At 36.0% G+C, this 19,653-nt stretch overlaps 1 protein-coding gene across 3 annotated transcripts in view; it reads right to left on the reverse strand.

The window, feature by feature from the left end:
• Positions 1-370: 370 nt before the first annotated feature.
• The window catches only part of CPNE8 (copine 8), a 71,960-nt gene continuing 52,677 nt past the window's right edge, over positions 371-19,653 (reverse strand). For 2 of the 3 annotated variants that reach the window (XM_054632120.2, XM_077179091.1), the window contains 7 exons: positions 17,611-17,657; positions 16,778-16,959; positions 14,781-14,908; positions 11,222-11,324; positions 8,516-8,573; positions 5,768-5,841; positions 371-2,328 (listed from right to left, as the gene is read on the reverse strand). In XM_054632120.2, coding sequence (XP_054488095.2) covers positions 2,140-2,328; positions 5,768-5,841; positions 8,516-8,573; positions 11,222-11,324; positions 14,781-14,908; positions 16,778-16,959; positions 17,611-17,657 — 781 coding nt within the window. In that variant the 3' untranslated portion in view covers positions 371-2,139. Of the gene's footprint in view, positions 2,329-5,767; positions 5,842-8,515; positions 8,574-11,221; positions 11,325-14,780; positions 14,909-16,777; positions 16,960-17,610; positions 17,658-19,653 lie in introns of those variants that run through there. The other variant, XR_013182470.1, reaches the window with a different exon arrangement.

Consider the following 19,653-nt stretch of genomic DNA (forward strand, 5'->3'; position numbering starts at 1 on the left):
AACAGTGTGGAATAGAATAGACTGGTGCTTAGGCTGGATAGAGAAAATAGCTTTGAAGAAGTAATACCTTTCTTTAAAAGTTCTTTCACTTTTTAAATGAACTGCTAGATTAGTTTTGAGATTAAACTAATAAAGGTACTGGCTAAATGAGAGCTAATAAATTACTCTCAGCTGAGTAAGTTTGTGTTCTGGCCTTCTAGTGATATGTTGAATACATGGCCCACTGGGAACCAGCACAAATATCAGCATAAAGATTTGCCTAATCAAATGAAACAGGAGAAACATAGCATAACTTCAGTTTTTTCAAAAGTGCCAACACTGATCATGCAAAAAATAAATGTAGATGAAAGGAGAACACCACCACCATATATTAGATTTAAACTTACTCTTTATGATGCACTTTCATCAAAATTTGTAGTTGCCAAGTATCAAATTTCACTCATGCAACATCAATCCACTAAGAAATACATATTTTGGTGAGAAAATTAAAGTCCATATTTATGTAAAAACTGTTTCAAAATAAAAATAAAACAAGATTTTTTTTTCCAAAAAAAGATTTTTTTTTGTTTTTGTTAACAGAATAATTATTTGGAAAACATAATTTCCCACACGAAATAGTTAAAGGAAGTTAAATATATTTAAAACTGGAAGATTCTGCATTTACATAGTTATGCCATTAATATTGAAGATATGTTTTCTGGCAAAAAACTTCTCATGCTTAAAAAATGCACCTTAGTTTTATACTGTACATTACAACATACAGTAGTAAGAAACAGAATTAGTAAACAGGTTATATGCAAAGAAAAAAGTTACATATACAAGACAATTACAACTGTGACACAAAAAAAAATAATGTTCAGTTTAAACAGTATCTGAAGGCAATTCACAATCATTTCAGGAGTTCTGTGAAATTTAAGGCCATTAGTTCTAAATAAAATGTATCTGACACAAACTCACAAAACGGTGTATTTTGTACAAAATATACATGCAAAACCATTTTGTAATTATATATCAACAGGCATATAATAAATTTTTTTGGGTAGTTCCGTACACAAAATTGTGAACAAAGCAACATAGTTGTGCAATTTTAAAACCAGTTAATTAACTTTATTATTCATGCACCCTGAATGGAAATGTGATTAAATGACAATATTAAACCCAAATATTATTAAGCCCAATATCCCTTTGAATGGGCAATCTAGACAAAAAAAAAGTTAAGATTTAAAATTTTTGGAGTTTAAAATGGTCCATTATAAAACATCTGCTGTAATCACTTCAAAAGACATTTCTGATGCAAAATTTCCAGTGCTTTAAGGAATGTATTATATGATTTAATGAGCTCAGTGAGTCAACTATAACACGCTGATAGTTCTGGATTGAGGTAATTTTCTTTAATTAATTACAGCAAGTAACTATTCTAATTTGTTTCAGTAGTTAGTTTAAAAAACTGTAAACTTAGATAAACTCAGAAATTGGAGAATCTGTGAAAAAAATACACATACCTCCCCCTCAGTCTGGAGCCAATTATAAGTCATATGCCATTATGTTATTCACATTTAGGAGTTGAAATTTTCAATACATGAGATGAATGGATTACTGAGAACTGATTGAAGCACTTCAGTTACTTTAAAACACATTGATATATTTGTCCTTAGCTTTCATTTGTATTTGTCTGGACAAACATTCAAAGAGATATTGCTTCTCTTGTTATCTTGTGACAAACTATTGCAAGCTAGAAGACATGTGAGTCAATATTCCAAACTTTTATTCTTAAGAATAGATATAAAAGTACTGAAATTTAAAAATAGTAACATGTAAACATTGATACAGAGTAATAGCATTCCTATACATTTATATACACACAGTATTCAGAGAGGACCCAATCTTCTGAGTTGAATACCTGACTTGTGCTTCCCCCCTCCAATAATTACATCAAAAAAGTAGGGTGTTTGGACTAAAAAAAAAAGTCTCAGAACGTCAACATTTTGCTCCTAGCATTTATTTAAAAGCTTTCCAGTTGCTTATGCAACTAATAGGAGAATTTTGGTATGTGAAGAGAACTTTTCTAGCTCCAAAAAGTTATCAGAAGCTACTGCTGCATCCAGAGCTTTGTGATAAATGCTAAACACTTCAGAGCAGTCATATCTGAGTCTGCAACACGTGAACTGGGGGTGTGTAGGGGGGCGGTGCAGGTGATGGCTTTATTCCTCTGACTCTCATGTAGGACAGGAACTGCTCTGGGATTTCAGCCAACACATCTTTAGCAAGTCTTGCCATGCTCAACACGTGGTTTCCACTTCTGTCAATGTAATCTCGGAATGGCACGAACTACAAAACAAAAGAGATGTTCACTCAGACACAGAATGTACCTTACAACATGAAAGAAGAAAGCTCAGCCTAGGGGTTAGAGTACATGAACATGTTATCTTACACAGCTTTAATGTACCCATACATAAGTTGCATTTTATGTTATATATTTTATAAATAAACATTGTATCTCAATTTTTATAGATCTGCCTTCTAATAGAAACAGTGTAACACTTTCCCTTGGGTGAACCCCTTCACATGAGCCATGGCTAGCTCAGGTTGCTGATGAAGTGCTTCCCTGATATATTTGGGTTATCTCCCAACCCTTTCCATGCAAGAAGGTAATTCTGTCTCAGAAGCCAGTCTCAGCTTCCATTCCCTGCTCCTGGGGCCACCCACCAGACTGCCTCCACTCTGGCACTTGGTGAGTAGAATTTTTTGACCTCTGAAGTGAACAAAACAGAAAGGATGACTTTAAAATTTTTGACCATTTTGCATTATACCTAGTAGAACTCTGAACCACCTGAACACTTCTAATATGATATTAACAAAAGCATAAAGAAGCTAAGCAAAAATTATTGGATCAAAAAATAAGTTGTTATGTGATATCTAGATGTTCAACACCTGAACCATTTACCTGCCCAGCCCTGGCTTGGATTTTGTAATACTTAATGAGAATCTTGTGCCACTGGCATACCAAGAGGAAACAATCCAGGCTCCTTGATTTTTTTTCCTTGTGTAAAAAGTACATGCAGTCTGAGTTAAAGAACATGCATCCCATCCTAGGAGATCCCCTTACCCATTAGTCTGCAGACATGAAATCACAGACCCCTGTTCTGTAGCAAAGTGGGGCTATTTCAACAGTGTAATTGTTGAAATGCAATTATACAACACAGATGGCCTGATTTAGCTCTTCTCCTCCTCTCCCCACACTGCAGAGATGTCAGAGCAGCTGGAGGAACTATGGACAGGAAAGCAAACCTAGAGATGTACAAGGACAGCTAACATGGAGATGGCAGAGGAACAGAATGAAAGGCATAGGAGAAACCAAAGGGAAACTGATGGAATGCCAAGAGCTTTTTCTGTAATTTAAGAGTTTAATTAAAAAGGCTGATGTGCCAAATTCTCAGGAGAAACAACAGGTGCATCACTATAAGTAAATATTCTCCTAAAATGTCTTAACCAGCAAAAGGATAGGAAAGGAGCAGAAATTAAAACTGAGGAGGAACTGGTACACATGTAGTACAGAGTCCCACAACATGTATACATCCTAGTGAGGAGGAGATAGTGCAGAACATGCCTCTAAATGAATTGCAGCCAGTAGCAAATATAACACATACAGTGACTCACTGTTAACAGACAAACTTTTCCTGTACTAATTTAATCAAAATATTTCACAATACTGTTAGAATAGGTAATTTCACTAGTTAATTTTAATTAACCTAATACACAAAAACCCCCACTTTTTTATTTGAGTAGTTAGTTTTATAAAGGCAAATCAGTTTCAGCTTGCTAGATACAAAATAAAGGTCAAACCAAATTTAGACAGTTTGACAGAATCCCTTTTTATTTATTTAGTTAGTCTATAAAGTCAATATTTGTTAGTATTTAGACAGAAAAAGAGCACAAAATAATACTGTCTTTGAGTAATTCAATATGGCATGGGGCAACATTCTGATTAAAATATATTAATAATAAATAAACATTTTATTACAATTCTGATATGCAATGAATTCCAAAGAAATACAAAAGGGTATTCACTGCATTTTTTTTTTCAGCATAGGGTAGTAATCTCAAAGCAAAGCATTTTCACAAATCTTGTTTATAATATGTTAGAACTCTATCCATTTGTGCTCTTTAAAGCTTTTTGGGCTGCTATTATTAGAGAAATTATGTTGCTTATATTTAAATGCATTTAAACATAAATGTAATGCTTGCCAGAAGATACCTGAATTAGCTTTAAAAAATCTGAGATGGCACACAGGGCTTTGCAGAAATAGGAGGTTGGGGTCCACACACTGCTCTGCTGAAAGCACTGACATTTGCAGAACTAAACATTACAGACAGCCCCTCTGCAGCCCAATGTGGACACCAAGGAACACTTCAAAGACTTTGACAAAATGAGAAACTATTTCTTATCTCCTGTTCAGCTGCCTTATATCATCCCTACTTTCAAAACTATCTGACAACAGTGACCAAAGAAGCCAGCATGTTTTACTCTTCTAAGAGTTTTGGTATCTCACTTTGTCATCAGCTGTTATCTCTATATGTTGCAAAAATGAAAGAAGTGTCTTTCTCAACTAGTAGAATTCAGGAATCCATGACTTTCTTTAATGTATATCCATAGAGAGTATGATGATAATTTAATTTCTGTCTTATGCTCATTTCTGATCCCCATTTAGAAAAAACAAATACAGAGAATTTTAATGTAGCATGCAAAAAGACTGAAGAAGACTGAAAAAAAGAGTTCTGATCATTTTCATTTCCATATATTTATGTAGCTTTCCTTATTATTGTATTCTAATAAAACTAAAGTATAAAATCAGGTATCAAATACATGTTTTGAACACCTCCTTGGATTGAAATATTACATCCACCAGCAGTTATCAATCAAATCAATCCTTAAACATTCATGTATCAGTATTTGTAACATTAAACATTTTGAAGTTTCAGTTCCTGCAGATATAAATGGAAACAAATAAACATATCCCAAAATTCATCAGCTGCTATCTGACCTTAACTATCATGCAATATGAGCTATTGATATGGCTCACTTATTCTTCCTCTATATATATTCTATTAAACAACAATATAAAAATCCAACCTGTCTTGAACAGAAATAAGTGAAAATTAGTAAGAGGAAAAATAAGTGAACAGCACGAAGTTTGACAAATGGGAGGAATAAAGGAAGAAGAAGAAATGGCAGTTCTAAGGTGAGGTTTGAATCTGTCAGTGTTTAAGAGGCATTTGGACAATGCCCTTATTAACAAGCTCTAACTTTTAGTCAGCCCTGTACTTAAATGGCCAGGTAGTTGCACTAGATGTCTGTTGCAAGTCCCTTCCAACTTAAATACTCTATTTTATGAATGTATTCAGGCACTACCAGGAAATATGGCCTCCATAGAAGATTTACTTTTAGCCAGAACCCATTTTTTTCTAGAAACATCATGTTTCTCCAAATTTTCTGTAGCTAACTCTTCTCCATGGCTGCATAACACCAAGACTTTGTAACAATGCCCTGCCAGTTAGGGGTCATTTCCTAACAAATGCAGATGCACTCTTGTGTGTTATAAAAAGGCTTTGAGCTATCACAGAGAGTTTCTGAGCTTGTTATAAACAACTCAAGATAAAGTATGTCAGTGCTAAGGTAAAATGAAAGGTAGGAATATAGATAGAAATGAGAATTCAAAACAAAGAGGAACAGTAAAATCTATCTATGAGAATATATTTTCTCTCCCACCTGCACAATGTCTCTTTCTGCAAATCTTCCTCTTGAAGAAATCCTCACTACATCCCCATCCAGTTCTTCCATAGCTTAAAAAAATAAACAAAAAACCCTATGAGTTCAGGTACACAATAAAATCATCTTACTGAGAAAAAGTTCAGACAACTTACACTTCTGAGCAATAAAAAAACCAACAATTCTTCCTTCAGTAACTGTTAAGATCATTTGCATCAGAAAATACATCATGTTTTGTAGCTGTTTTGCACTTTTTCATGGTAACAATACATACTTTTATCTTTATTGTCACCTTCAGAAAAGAACAGACTCTGAAAAAGTTTTTATCCTTTCATCTCTCAAAACAGCAAGTATATCTGGTTTTGTAAGGCAATATATATATATATATACTTTCAGGGGTAGAGAAGAATTCATCTTCAGCAGCGATTGTTACAGAAGATATCAGAGGAAACAGCACAGAGAGGTAATAACTCACATTCACACTGAAACAGCAATATCTTCTGATGCTAAGGAATGAGGAGTGCTTAAAAAATATTAAATTTATTGGGGAATTCTTCTTGTATCTTCTGAGCAGGATACAGGTAAGCTCTGTTGTCCAGATACCTGGAAGCTATTCTAGGTGGAAGGATGTACCTGCCCTCTTGTCAGTGTTGAAATGGATGGATTTGGGATCTCGGGTTATTGCTGAGATGTTGGATCTGCAGTTCTACAAACCTGCTTTCAGTGTGTGCTATGAAAACCAAAGCCCTGCACCTCAGCTTCTCAGGGATTTACAAACTGGTTTACAAATTTAAAACCAGCCCTTCAAACCTAGCTCTTCTGAAGCAAGAACCAGAAAGTATAAATGGCACCATCAGGAGCCAAGCTGAACAGAGTATATTTGTTTAAAGAAACAAATCAGTGGGTCTGCAGAGCATGTTGCCTGATGATGCTGTTGCAAAAATGTACACATGTTCAAACCAGGACACTGAGCAAGTATTTGAAGGAGTTTCCCTAAAAAATCTCCAAAATAGACATAAAGCACATCCTGCCCAGGAAACTCCAACCTAAAACCAGTATTCAGGGAAATATCACATTTGCTTAGTCTGTTCTTCACATTCTCTAGGGAACTACCCATGGCAATGTCAGCTACAGAATACTGGACAGAAATGCTTCTGATGTGACCTGTTACAGTCATCCTCACATCCTTTAAGTGAAGCTCTGCCAAATGTATGTGTCATCTACCCAAATTTCAAAGTTTTAGGAACCCCTCTGGTATCCCCCAGGGGCTGGGAGATGCAGGGAACAGGGAGATCTGAAGAGGAGCAGCTTGGTCTCTCTAGGGCAGAACTGAAGCTCTGGGGGCACTCGAATGTGCAGACACCCTGAACATCACCCTCCTGCAGGAACAGCAGACATGGAGTCTGTCGTTTCTTCCAAAAGGAATTTCTGTAAATGGAAGTAATTCCTCTGTCCTCTTGGGCACTGAGGGGCCACAGATTTGGCATACAGCTCAGGGTGAATCTCACTGAGGCAGTACATGCTGGGATTGTGGCTCCAAAGATGGAAACTGCATCCTGCAGTACAAACAGAATCCCAAGCTGAGGAAAGGGGGAGGGAGGACACCCCAAGAACATGTCCTGACTGAGAAAGGGAGCCTGGGCAAATCCAAGGACTAGACAAACAGGGAGAAAGGGAAAATGCAATGGAGGGGTCAGAGAATGGTGAGTAACACAGGACTTGTTGGAATGTTGGAATTCCCAGGAGTAAAAATGAAGTTTACAAATTTCCATCATATGCATTTATGAATATAAAATGTCCTTTCTCACAGATTGTGGCATACAATCATCTGAAGTGCAAGTGTTCACCGGGACAATTTTTTCATGGAATAAGATACTTAAAATTATGACTACTATACCACTTGCCCAGCAGCATAAGAATAATGTTTGGAATAAAATAAATTTTAAATAAAATAATTTTTGTCTTGTTTTTTCCTCTTTTTTCCTACATTTAGAGTATTTGTACAAAAATTAACATGTACAGTCATTAGTGAGCACTAAACACCTGTGGTAGTAGTGCTAAGTACATTTTATGTACCACAGAAGGCATAGTGTCTAACCAGATGCACTAGAATTAAAAAAAATTATTTAGGACTTTGAGGAACAGACTCACACAACGTCTACACTTCACAGGGCAGTGATACATATTTAATAAATTAATACAAATAATGGAAGCAGATTAGTTATTACAACAGAGAATGGTGTTCCAGAATATCATGGAAAGAATATATAAATAACCTGGCAATTTCTGTCCTGCTGCAATATTCTGTCAATGCTGCTGCACAGTAGGGCTCACTCCTGTCACCAAGTGAAACCCTCTTTAATCCAGACCGCCTCAAATTTATTTATTTTTCTCAAGATTTTATTACTGCAGTAAGATCAATATTTCCACTCAACTGACACTTCACAAGGCATCTAAATATTTGTGTTGAAGAAATGGAACATTTCTTGAGTATACTTACTTTACTGTAAGTGCTGAGCCCCCATATGGCTCTGGCTTGAACAGAGAGCCTGAGGGGCTACACAGCTCCACATGGAAGCTTGTAATCACACCGAGTTATCAATCAATCAATCCAGCTGGAAATGCCAGCAGCACTCACTCGTCGCTTCATATAATGCTCTTTTAAAGACCAATATTTGTTTGGAAAGCTACATATTACTAAATTGTAAGCAAATCTAAAATATTAGAAAAAAACACTAGAACACTTACCATCAAACTCTGCTGGTCCTACCCCCACTATAATTATGGACATTGGAAGCTTTGAAGCCTTCAAAAGAAGAAGAAAAAGAGGTTTAATGCATTACATAACCTCTGCCAGTAATAGGAGATCTGAGAACAAAGTGAACAAAAACCACACAGAAATTATGTTTTAAAGAACAATTTTCCCCCCTAAAAAGCTGAGTGGTGTAAACTGTCTGCTTAAGTGGTACAAAACATCTTGGATGAAGATAGAAAGACACATGATTATTTTATTTTTCCATTACCAAGTCTTTGAATCATATAGAATGCTAATTAAATACAACAAACTATGTTAGCATTTAATATTAATATAACAACTAAGAGGACAAATTTCTCGTAGAAACTTTTGTAAACTGACAGTAATTGCAAATATGTATTTAATAACAATCAGACAATTATTTAAATGTGCTTTGCTGTTTCCTGATCTTACACAGCTGCTTGCAACTATGGGACACTATTTCTACATTGATCTTATGCCAATTTTTAAAAGGAAAGAAATAATCTATTTGAGCAATATGTGTATTACATTTATCCCATTAATGAAATTTTATTCTAGTCAATCATCCATGCCACACACAAGCAAGATATAGAATTGGCCTGTGGTAAGATTTTTAATTTTACTTTATCTTATTCATTCAAAGATATCTGGCTTTCTCTGAATAAACTCTGTAAAATCTTTAAAATTGTGAAGACACTATCTTAAATATTAGACTCTCCTGTCCTGATAGTAGCATCAGTTTATAGAAATAATGTGAATCTGCCTCTGATGAAGAAGGTATCAACTAAAACCAAAGAACATTCAGCAAATGTCAGAGTTCACAACTTACTGAGATAATTCTGGTAACTCTGTTGCTTATTGAGATATTGTGATAAACTGTAAAATGTCTATAGTCATTTTAAACATTAAACAGGAGCATACACTGCTCCTGTAAAAAAAATCATAGATGTAGACCTGATCTCTTAGTACAGAACCTTCTGTTTTCTAGAATGTTATTTTTGATTGTAAGAAAGTATCCTTTAAAGAGATTCCTACTCACACAGACACAGAATTATGTGATACAATGAAATATGAAACAGTAAGTGGCAAGGACAGCATAAAGACAAAGAGTTAAACTTCTGCATATAAACCTAAGTGTTGGCATTTCCTGAATGACAGCATAACCTTTAAACAGTTTGGTAAAACAGAATGTGTCTGACATATATGCTGTAATGAGAAAGATGCCTAAAAGCACAATTAATGTTAAAATTGAAATATACTCTGAGTTTTATACACATCAAGTTGCATTGGACATCATTGCCCTTTTTAGTATTATGGATATTATTAAAACTGAAAAAAACTGCTACTGAAGAGCATTTAATTAGTTCTGGCATGGTATACTGTGCTCACACTTCAAGAAATATGCAGGAAAATGAAGGCATCTTCATAAAAAACCCAGACAGCAAATATTATCAAACTTCTACTTATTCCAAGCTAACACATCTGCTGTGTTTCCAGACAGTTGTAGACTAAGAGCCATTATTTGTTGAAATGAACTATTACTGAAAACAAGAGTTTTCTGTATGTCTTGGTGACAAAGGAATTAATCTTACAAGGTATCAGCCAACTGCACTCGCTGCTCTCTTATGCACAGGCTTCAAATGGAAGCGTGACTCAGAACCAAGAGCTGCTCTTTTTTTCTGCACTGAGTCTTTTTGTCACCTAAGAGCAGCTCATCTAAAAGAAATTATGTTCCAAACTTCTAGTCTGGGCTGGAGAATGAATTCCCAAGCTTATTATTACACAGATTCTGTGTATGTGCTGCAGGCTGGGACTGAGGGCATCTTGGTCCCCAGGGAGAGGCAGAACACTGGGGCAGAATTTTCATGTGCACCCCACAAACTGAAACAGCATCAAATCTCTACAGGAGGTACTTATAGTGGGTCTTCAAAACTATGCCAACTAATTCTGCACTATTCACTTGGACATGATGCTAAATTACTTTAATGTAGGCTTTTCAACTCACCACTCTGCTGTTAACTAGATCCACTGTGGTATGTTAAAAACTACTGGTAGAGATCTTTTCCAGCCATGTCTAGGAGTGTTTCTGTGAGTACTTTTATCTGAAATTTCCCACAGGCAAAAGCACAATAGAACCTGCTCATAATACAGAATATTACCTATACCCATGGCAGTTTTGAAGAGAAAAATACTGAAAATAATGCAGAAACTAAAACAGATAATGCAGAAACTAACAAATAAGGAACTTACAGAGTTTTAGGGACTGTTTTGAGGGAAATCAGATAATTGGTATGCTTGCCATTCAGGATCAGAAAGTTGGGGGCAGTTTCAAAAAAGTGTGGGGATCAAAACTGTCAGCAATTATGGGAAAGAAAAGAGTTCACTATGCAGAACTGCATGGTGGGATGTGCATGAGGAAGGAGGAGGCAAGAAATAGATGAGTAAAATCATACAAACATACAGTGCTAGAGAGAAGAGTATCACCACAAAACACTATCTAATTAGGTCAAGTTCAACTTCTGCTTTCTTTTCATCTTTATGCATAATAAACTTCTCCTATTTAGTAAAAATGGGTACTCATGGAACAAATCTAGTGCCTGAACTCTTAATCCACTTGCTTTATTGCCTAAAATATTAATTCCTACAAACATTATTTCAACACTTTCAGTAAAACTTACATTCACTATGGATTCTTTTGTCTGAGCCATATCAGAGATAACTCCATCTGTAATAATGAGAAGAACAAAATACTGGGAGCCATCTTTTACTGAAGCAGCATATCTAAGGGAAGAAAAACCAATATTATAATAGTAAAAAAAAACCCCTTATAAAAGGAATTAATATGAAAACAAGCTGGATTTGTAAAATTTGACTACCAAGAACTAAAAAACACAGTGAATTTCAAAAGTAAAGACATTCATAACTAAGCCAGACTTTATACTTTTAAATGAGAACATTGAAAAAACATAACTAATACAAGATTGACAATCTGCATGTGTTGCATCAGTGAAAAATGGGAACTGCACCACTACCAAAAGGAGCAGGGACAGAATGTGCTTTATAGAATGATGAGATGTTAGAAAGCCTAAGTTGTTTAATAGGCATTACCTATGGGGCACAGAGCTTTGTATGAAGGGTATACATGAATACTGAATGGTTGGGTTTATAGCACAAATAAAACTTAACAGGAATCAACACATTGCATATTTTTCTATTCTTTTTTCCCCTTACAAATCCAGGTTACTTACTGTTGACCATGATTGCAGATTTATAGTTCACATGTGAATTTATAGTTCACAAGTGAATTGCAGATTTATAGTTCACATGTCTTGTAAAAGACCTGAATGTACACCCTGCAACCCTGGCCTCAATATTAATTTCTGTGCACCACCCACAAATGTCCTTTCCTGCAAAACTCAAGCTTCTCCTTGTGCTGTACAGGAATGCAAGAGAAAATACACACAGTGACACCCAGTGCCATTCCCACCTCAGTCAAAGGACCCAAGAAGCAACTACTCTTTGAAAACAAGCAGCTTTTGAAGGTTTGCAAAGTCCTGAAAGAGAGGGAGCCCAAAAAGCCTCACTAAATTCTATGGCCTGAACTGAAGAACTTTTTTTTGTGGGAAGCTGTTTCCTGCTTCACAGCCACTACAGTTCCTACTTTTATGAAGGCTCTTGGTGCCGTGAAGTCAAGAAGTAGAACCTTGTGCAGTGAGTTGTAGAAAGAGCAGTAAAAGAAAAAAATTAGTTGCCTCAGGAATACTTTTAAATACATGCCCAAATACCTAATAAGACTGTGAAATAACTCACTATTTTATTGGTCACTGAATATGAAAGGCCTGGCTCACTGAACAGAGCATGTTCAATGATGGCCACAATGCTTACATATGTTTACAAAATTCCCTGATGATAACACAGTGCATTAGCAGGCAATTACTTCTGATAAATACAATTCTGCAGCCACAACATTTATAAGAGCTTGGAGAAAGCCACAACTGATTTACAGAACATCAGCATCTTCCAGCCTCTCCCCAGGATCCAGATGGGTAAAGAAGCCATACAAGCAGTGACTCTGTTGGATATCACCTATTTGCATGCTGGAAGTAGGGACTGATAATTAAATATTGAGATTAGCAAGACCTACCATGGAACACGTTTTTACTGCCAAGCAGAGACTTCTTTTATCTCACTTTTCCACACTGCTTATAAACTTTTCAATTATGATTGCATTGACAAGGTATGATGAAAGAGTAAAATAAACATTATTATCCTCCCTGAGCACTTGACACTGTCTACATACTTACATTGAAGAAATGGAACAGAAATTTGGTTATTTCAAATTTTTCACAGATTAAAATGCTCCAAAGCCTTTTGCAAGAAAGATCTTACATGAGGAAGGGAGATGGGAGATGACACTAAGTTGAATCTGGTGTAGTTTAGATAACTCTCTAAATGGGGAAAGGATAAAAAATCATTATCTGCCTAAAGAGTTTCCAAAGAATACCAAGATCACAACAGGATAGTAATATCTGACATTGGTTACAGAGCTTTCATCAGAGGCACTCTTTTATGTAGGAGGGATGTGGAAAGAAGAAATTTCTTTGAGGCTGAAAGTAGGTTCAAAGAGTAACTGCAGGGCAGTACCATGTCAATGAGAGTCACCAGAATAATCAAGAAATTGAACCTTGAAGGAAAATGGTGTTACTGAGAACTGGACTAGTACACAGATTGCTCTAGGGATGATCATGCAGTAGAAATCCCTGTGAACACACTTAGCTTTCCCACTGTAATGTAGTCTAATTTGCTACTAGGAGGAGCTTCCAAAGTCTGCAACAACTTGATATTTAGACAGAAGTTCAGTGGAAGGACTACTAATACTGGTGGACAGTCATCTCTTATTCTGCAAATGTTGGCAAATATTCCTGAAAAACAACTGGTGAGAAAAAGAACTAATTTTATGTCAATACTTTGATAAAACTAGATCCAAAATTTCAATTTTTGCAATGAACAGCAGGCTTGAGATAAATTGCCAAGTTCTGGGTCAGGCATCTCAGCTGCTATGACCAGTTCTGAAGAAAAAGAAAGAGCCAGAAGAATTGTTGGGTTAGATTTCCAGATAATGTGGCTAATGCAGACACTGAGTGCCACATATATGGAAAACTGCTATTGAAGAGATCATGTCAAAGGAAAGATTAAAGGACACAGATACTCTCAGATGACAAGCAATGTAAAATACATGTACATCATTTTAATGGTGTGATCTGAAAACAAAACAACTAACCCTAATGATAAATAGCTGAAATCAGCTATCTAGCCATGCTAGGGGGCACAGAAAGTTCTTTGCACTCCAGAATTTGCAAACTATTTTCTGCTGGTCTGTAGAACTAACAACAACAAACCAGATAGCACATAAATATCTCTTGCTATTAAAATTAGCTATTTTGCAAGCTCATAAATAAAACATTACCAGTACAATGATTTACACATCCCTACTTCTTTATTTTGTAACCAGTAGCTCTTTGTGTCTATAAATAAAATAAAATCTGTTCAGCAAATCACCTAAGCCATATCCCTTTCCTATATAAATTCATGGAGGTATTATACTGCCAAGGTCTTGAGCTCAAGATTATAAGTCAAGATCTTGTCTGCCAAAATAAGGCAACATTATCCTTCTTAAGAAACTTTCTATAAACACAGGGAGGTTTTTACTTTGAGGAGTTAGATGAGGTGTTGCATAACAGCACCATGGCTCCCCAATGGTGACAGCTGTATCACTGCCTTGAAAGTACCACTACCAGCTGGGAATTGTTGGCACAGAGAGACCTGGAAGATTTTGTTGACATTTGGGACATTCAGAGATTAGAGAAACTACACATACCTAAAAAAACTCAGAGCTTATAATAATTTTTGATAGATGCATAAATTTTCTGTGAAGTAATAATTCTGTGCTCTAAAGGACAAAAAAGGAACATGACATGACAAAAATTTTATTTCCTTATGATTTCTGCTAAGATTTTCACTCAGGCTGGTCAACTGGATCACCTGTATTTCTTTTTAATCAGCAATTAAATTCTGCAGGTCTTCAAACCTACTCAAAGTCACAAGGTAATTAATTGTGGGACTGAATAAACAAAACAACTGTCAAAAAATACCTTTCTCTGTAACTGTCAGCCTTTTATATGCAGCACTTGTTCTGACACAAAGAAGTTTCTGCCCAGCACCTGTTGTGATGCTTACCTGGCTACATGATTAATTACAGGGGCAAAGTTTGTTGGTCCATAAAGCTGTACAGATTTTAGACTCCTGTAGTATGCCTCCATTACACCATCAATTCCATGGCAGTATGGATTTTGAGGGTTTCCATTCTAACAAAAACAAGAGATGATTAATCAGTATAAGTAATTATGAAGTAAAAACTACACAGGTTAATGAACACTAGCCAGTGTAGATATTTAAAAGGCAAAGACCTAAGCATTCTAGGATCTATTCAGAGAGAGTTTACCACAAATGCCCAGTGTATGTGCCACAGCTGCTTGTGAGTGTTAACTGCTGAGGTAAGGAGGTTCCACCAGCCCCAGCAGTCTGAATCACTAGGACTGGCTCCTAGGCATAAACACCACCTTTAGTGATATTAAACCCTCCTTCATACATACAACAGTAACAGGCATTTCCCTGTGTGGATTTAAGGTATGAATTACAGGTCAGATGTAAACCTGGAAGCATGTTTAGGAGCACAGTTCAGGCTCAATGATTTATTCTTTTAAAAATGTGAGAAAAAGAAATGGTAGCCAGATCCCGAGTTCATACACTTAGAAGTGTGTAAGGTAAACAATAAACTTTCCATTGTTTTGGCCCAATATTTCTGCATTGAAAAAATTATTTTTGATCTGGTGTAAACAAATGAAGAAAGGAATTTACTCTTTGGGAGCCCACAAAATGGCTGGTAGTGTGAATTCTTAGGGTAGGCATTTTACTACCTATCTCCATGATGACTCTTTAATGAGGATACCTATTAATAGATGGCAATACAAACACAAAAGCAGAATTCCAGACCCATGTCAGGCCAGGCAAATGATCTATGATCTTTCAAATCATTCTACTCTCCTTCATACGCCAACACCTCACTGGCTTAATGTGCCAGTACCTCATTCTGAGGTAAAGTATACTTGCATGAGAATCTAGACAACCAAAGAGGATTTTGGACAGAATTTGTCTAAAACATTAAAAGAGAGAGCTGAAAACACTGCTAAGCATTACATGGGAGACACCTATATATCTTTATATATGGAGGAAGGAAATAAAGACACACACACACATATACATATGTATGTGTATGTATGTACGTGGTGCTTTTTCTTCTGTAAAAGTATCACAATGGCTCATAAAGAAACTGAATTAATTTTAGAAATATCCTTAAAACTGAAAGATGCATCAATATATTTGGACTTGCTATACAAAGTCCAAAGTCTGCAATTTAAATGAGTATTTGCAAGTGCACCTGTTTTAAATTACATCTTTGTGGAAAACATTTCCCTGAGGTAAGATATGTTGCACTCTTCTCGAGCACAGGCTGACAGAAGAAATACACATCCAGAGTCACCAATCTGCTGCCATGTCTTTGATGCTAACTGATTAGCACTCCCCTGATACACCTACATTTGTAATAATTCTGACACATTTATCCTACCCTGAGAAGAACAGAAAGCTCAAAACAAGCAAGTAGATAAACCAACACCAATCACAAGCATCACCCTGGTAGATTTTAGGTTTGAAATTTAACTGACCCATGGAGATATCTCAGATTTGTTCTTATCAACTCATCTTTTAGTCCACTTAGATATCTCTATGTCTGAACTAGCACCCTGTAAAGACAGAGATCCCAGAAAATCAGACAGAATAGTAAGAATAAAAATGAAATTTTATCTCGGAACATGATTTGTTTGCTTCTTTAGAGATATTAGCTTCAGTCTGAAGTCTTTAAAGCATCTGTTTCTCAAGCTGCTACAGCTGAGATTAAAGATTATTACTTTTCTTTATTACAATTTTTGGCCTACAGGGACTCCAAATTTGTCTCCATAACTTCAAGTGAAGTAACTTCACCATGATAAAAAGTTTTGAAACAACTATCTAGAGTGAGCACAGAAGACTTAGCACATTCTCTGTTCTTTACTTGTCCAGTAACTGCTTAAGACTACAACCTTAACTCCCAAAAAAGTATATGTTTATTTACTTACCAGTGCAAATTCATGTGATACTCTTCCATCTGGAGGAAGTCTAGCTCCAAAACCTAGAGCTGGGAACATTTTATCGCTATCATAGTCCTGAATTATTTCACCAACAGCTCTCAGTGCCATGCCATAGGCATTCAGCTGATAGGGATTCATGTAGTGCAGTGAAGTTGGCTGTAAAGGGTTACCTGTTGAAGCAAGGATCAGATTTACTTTAAAACTAAATCACTTCATCACTTGAATTTTCTCTCTTAAAAACAAGAAGTTGTTTCAGGTAAAAATGCAGCGTTCCAAATAAATTTTAAAAGTAGTATATTTTTAGTAGTTCTAAATACATTTTAGCAGAAGTAGCTGTATTTCAGCATTGAAATGGCAACAAGAAACTTGTAGATTTGTGCAATTTATACACTTTTAAGAGGAAATTTACAAAAGTATTACAACATTTTGAAAGCAGCTTTGGAGGAGGATCAGAACTTATCTCTGCTTAGCCCCACTTCAGCCTCACTCCCCCTGGAACTATTTGGCCCTTTTCAGTGGGTTCTTCTAAGGTTTCTCCCAGCAGTTCCAAAAAACCAAACAATAATACAAATCAAAAACTACACAGATATTTTCAAACGGCCTCTGGTTATTAAATTTTATAAGTAGCTTTTCCAATTTTTATCTGTTCTGTTTGTCCTGCTTTTCTAGCCAGGAATTGGGCTCTCGTCTGTTGCTTGGCATAATGGAATCCTGAGTCCAGGTGGTGCCAGCTGAATACTGTTACAAACACACACATATGTGCACTTAAAACTGAACTCAGCACAAACACACACAAATAAGATGTTTCCTTTTATTCTTACCATTGGACGCTGTGAAATCAATAGCAACTGTGAAATTGATTTGGGTTCTGCAGAAAAAGCAAACACAAATCTTATTAATAGTAGTACTGCTATGGAGACAAATAAACAAGAGATGGTAACATCATCTGTGGACAAACTGTAGGACACTGACTTTCTAATAGAGGAAATAAACACTGAAAATACTCTTATATAAGGTTCAAGCCAAGGGCTACACAACACTAACTTATTAACACACTGAAAACAGTTACTTGACTCCATCATTCTTTTTTTCATTGTTTATTATAAATAGTAAATAAATAATTCGTAAGAACTTAACTTCCATAAATATTATTAATTCCTTTTAACAGTAATACTGATTTTTCCTTGGACACATTTTAACCCTGGCCATGCAAGATGTTCTCTCCCAACTCGGTGGCAATACCCAACCAGAGCAATGTGCCTTATGGATTCAGTGCTGCATAGATCACTACTACTTTGCTATAATTTAGTTGGCATAGAAATACATGATCTACTTGAAAGTGACAGGTGATTCTACCCTATCTTCCCATACACAACAAGAAATGAAGAAAGTATCTTTAAAGGAACAGTAATCCTCACCTCACAGCCACAGAGAGAGCAAAGTGAAACCTGTCATCTTTTAATATGAGTTCCATCAGTACTGACATACATAAGGGAACAAATTAAGCCTGAATGTAGTTTTTGACTAGGTTTGATTACGGTTTTTTAAGCACTACATTGGAAGGAATCATGGATTCCCTGTGGCTTCAGAACGACAACCAGCTGGTCTGTCAGCAGGGGGGAGCAGTTGAAGGTTTGAGGACCACTTACTGCACAGAACTGTACAACAGAGCTGTCAGAGTAACTAATTCTAAGAGGCTGCATCCTCTCCATGGCATCCAAACCCCCAGTGTCACTTATAATTTCCCCTTTGCAGATGCTTGTTGAGCCAAATGCTGTAACAACATACAGAAGATTTTTCCAATAGTCTCTTCAAGATCTTCCTCTTACATGGTTTTATTACTCCTTGATAGTCTCCAAGGATACAAGAAACACATGGCAAAGCTTCTAAAATACTTAGCTATGGCAGCCCTTGCTTTGTAACTTTCTCATGCCAGGCCTCTTGTGAACAGCAAATATGCCTCCCATTACAGTGGATAGAGTACTGCCTGGATTAAAACAGCTGTCATGAAAGGAGATCTGAATTTCTCTTCTGACCATCAATGATTCAATACAGGTCAGTTAAAAATATGTGACCAAATCCTTTTGAATCCAAAAAATGTATGGGTGTTCATTTCTAAAGACCTGGATGAAGGTAAGGCTTTTAACATGATGAAGGAAAACATTTCCTCTTATCTTCCACTAATCCGGGACAGAAGAGATGACAAGATATTTCAGTTGCAAAAGGATTCAGTTCCTGAATTTTTACTGATTTACAAATAACTAGCTCTCTACCATTTCCAATAAGTCAAACCAGCTAGAAACATTTGCCAGAAATACCTTTTCTGTCCACTAAGTCTTGGACCTTTGGTCTTTGTCCCACACACAAAAAAAGAGTAGACACTAAACTAGGTTTGACAGACATTCCTGTAAATTCAATTGCATTCCTTTCCAAGACTGTATCCCTTACATTGTTGAACTTATTCATATATCTGGAGGGGTTTTGACAGGAATATATTATTAACTGGGGGCTGTATTAAGCAGCAGGAGAAATGTAATTTTGAAATATACATTATTTTTAGCACAACATGTGGGTAGGTCAGTGTGGCAAAATTTTGATTCAGTATTAAGATGTAAAGAAAAGTCAGCTATTAAGGAGGTGTTATTTGATGTAATATTCAGATGCAAAAGAGACATCCTCCTTTTTTTCTGCCATACTGCTATAAAATCAAGTCTTATGGAGTAAAACAAAATCTGAGTTTATGAACAAACCTCTATTTTGCTCTCCAAAGTTCTTTAAGAAAACAACAGTCATATAGGTGATACTGGCAATGGAATATCCCAATTAAACAGATGCAGACTCAAAACATAAATACATTGGAAAAC

The sequence above is a fragment of the Agelaius phoeniceus genome, chromosome 5 (genome assembly GCF_051311805.1).
Source record: "Agelaius phoeniceus isolate bAgePho1 chromosome 5, bAgePho1.hap1, whole genome shotgun sequence".
Lineage (NCBI taxonomy): Eukaryota > Metazoa > Chordata > Aves > Passeriformes > Icteridae > Agelaius > Agelaius phoeniceus.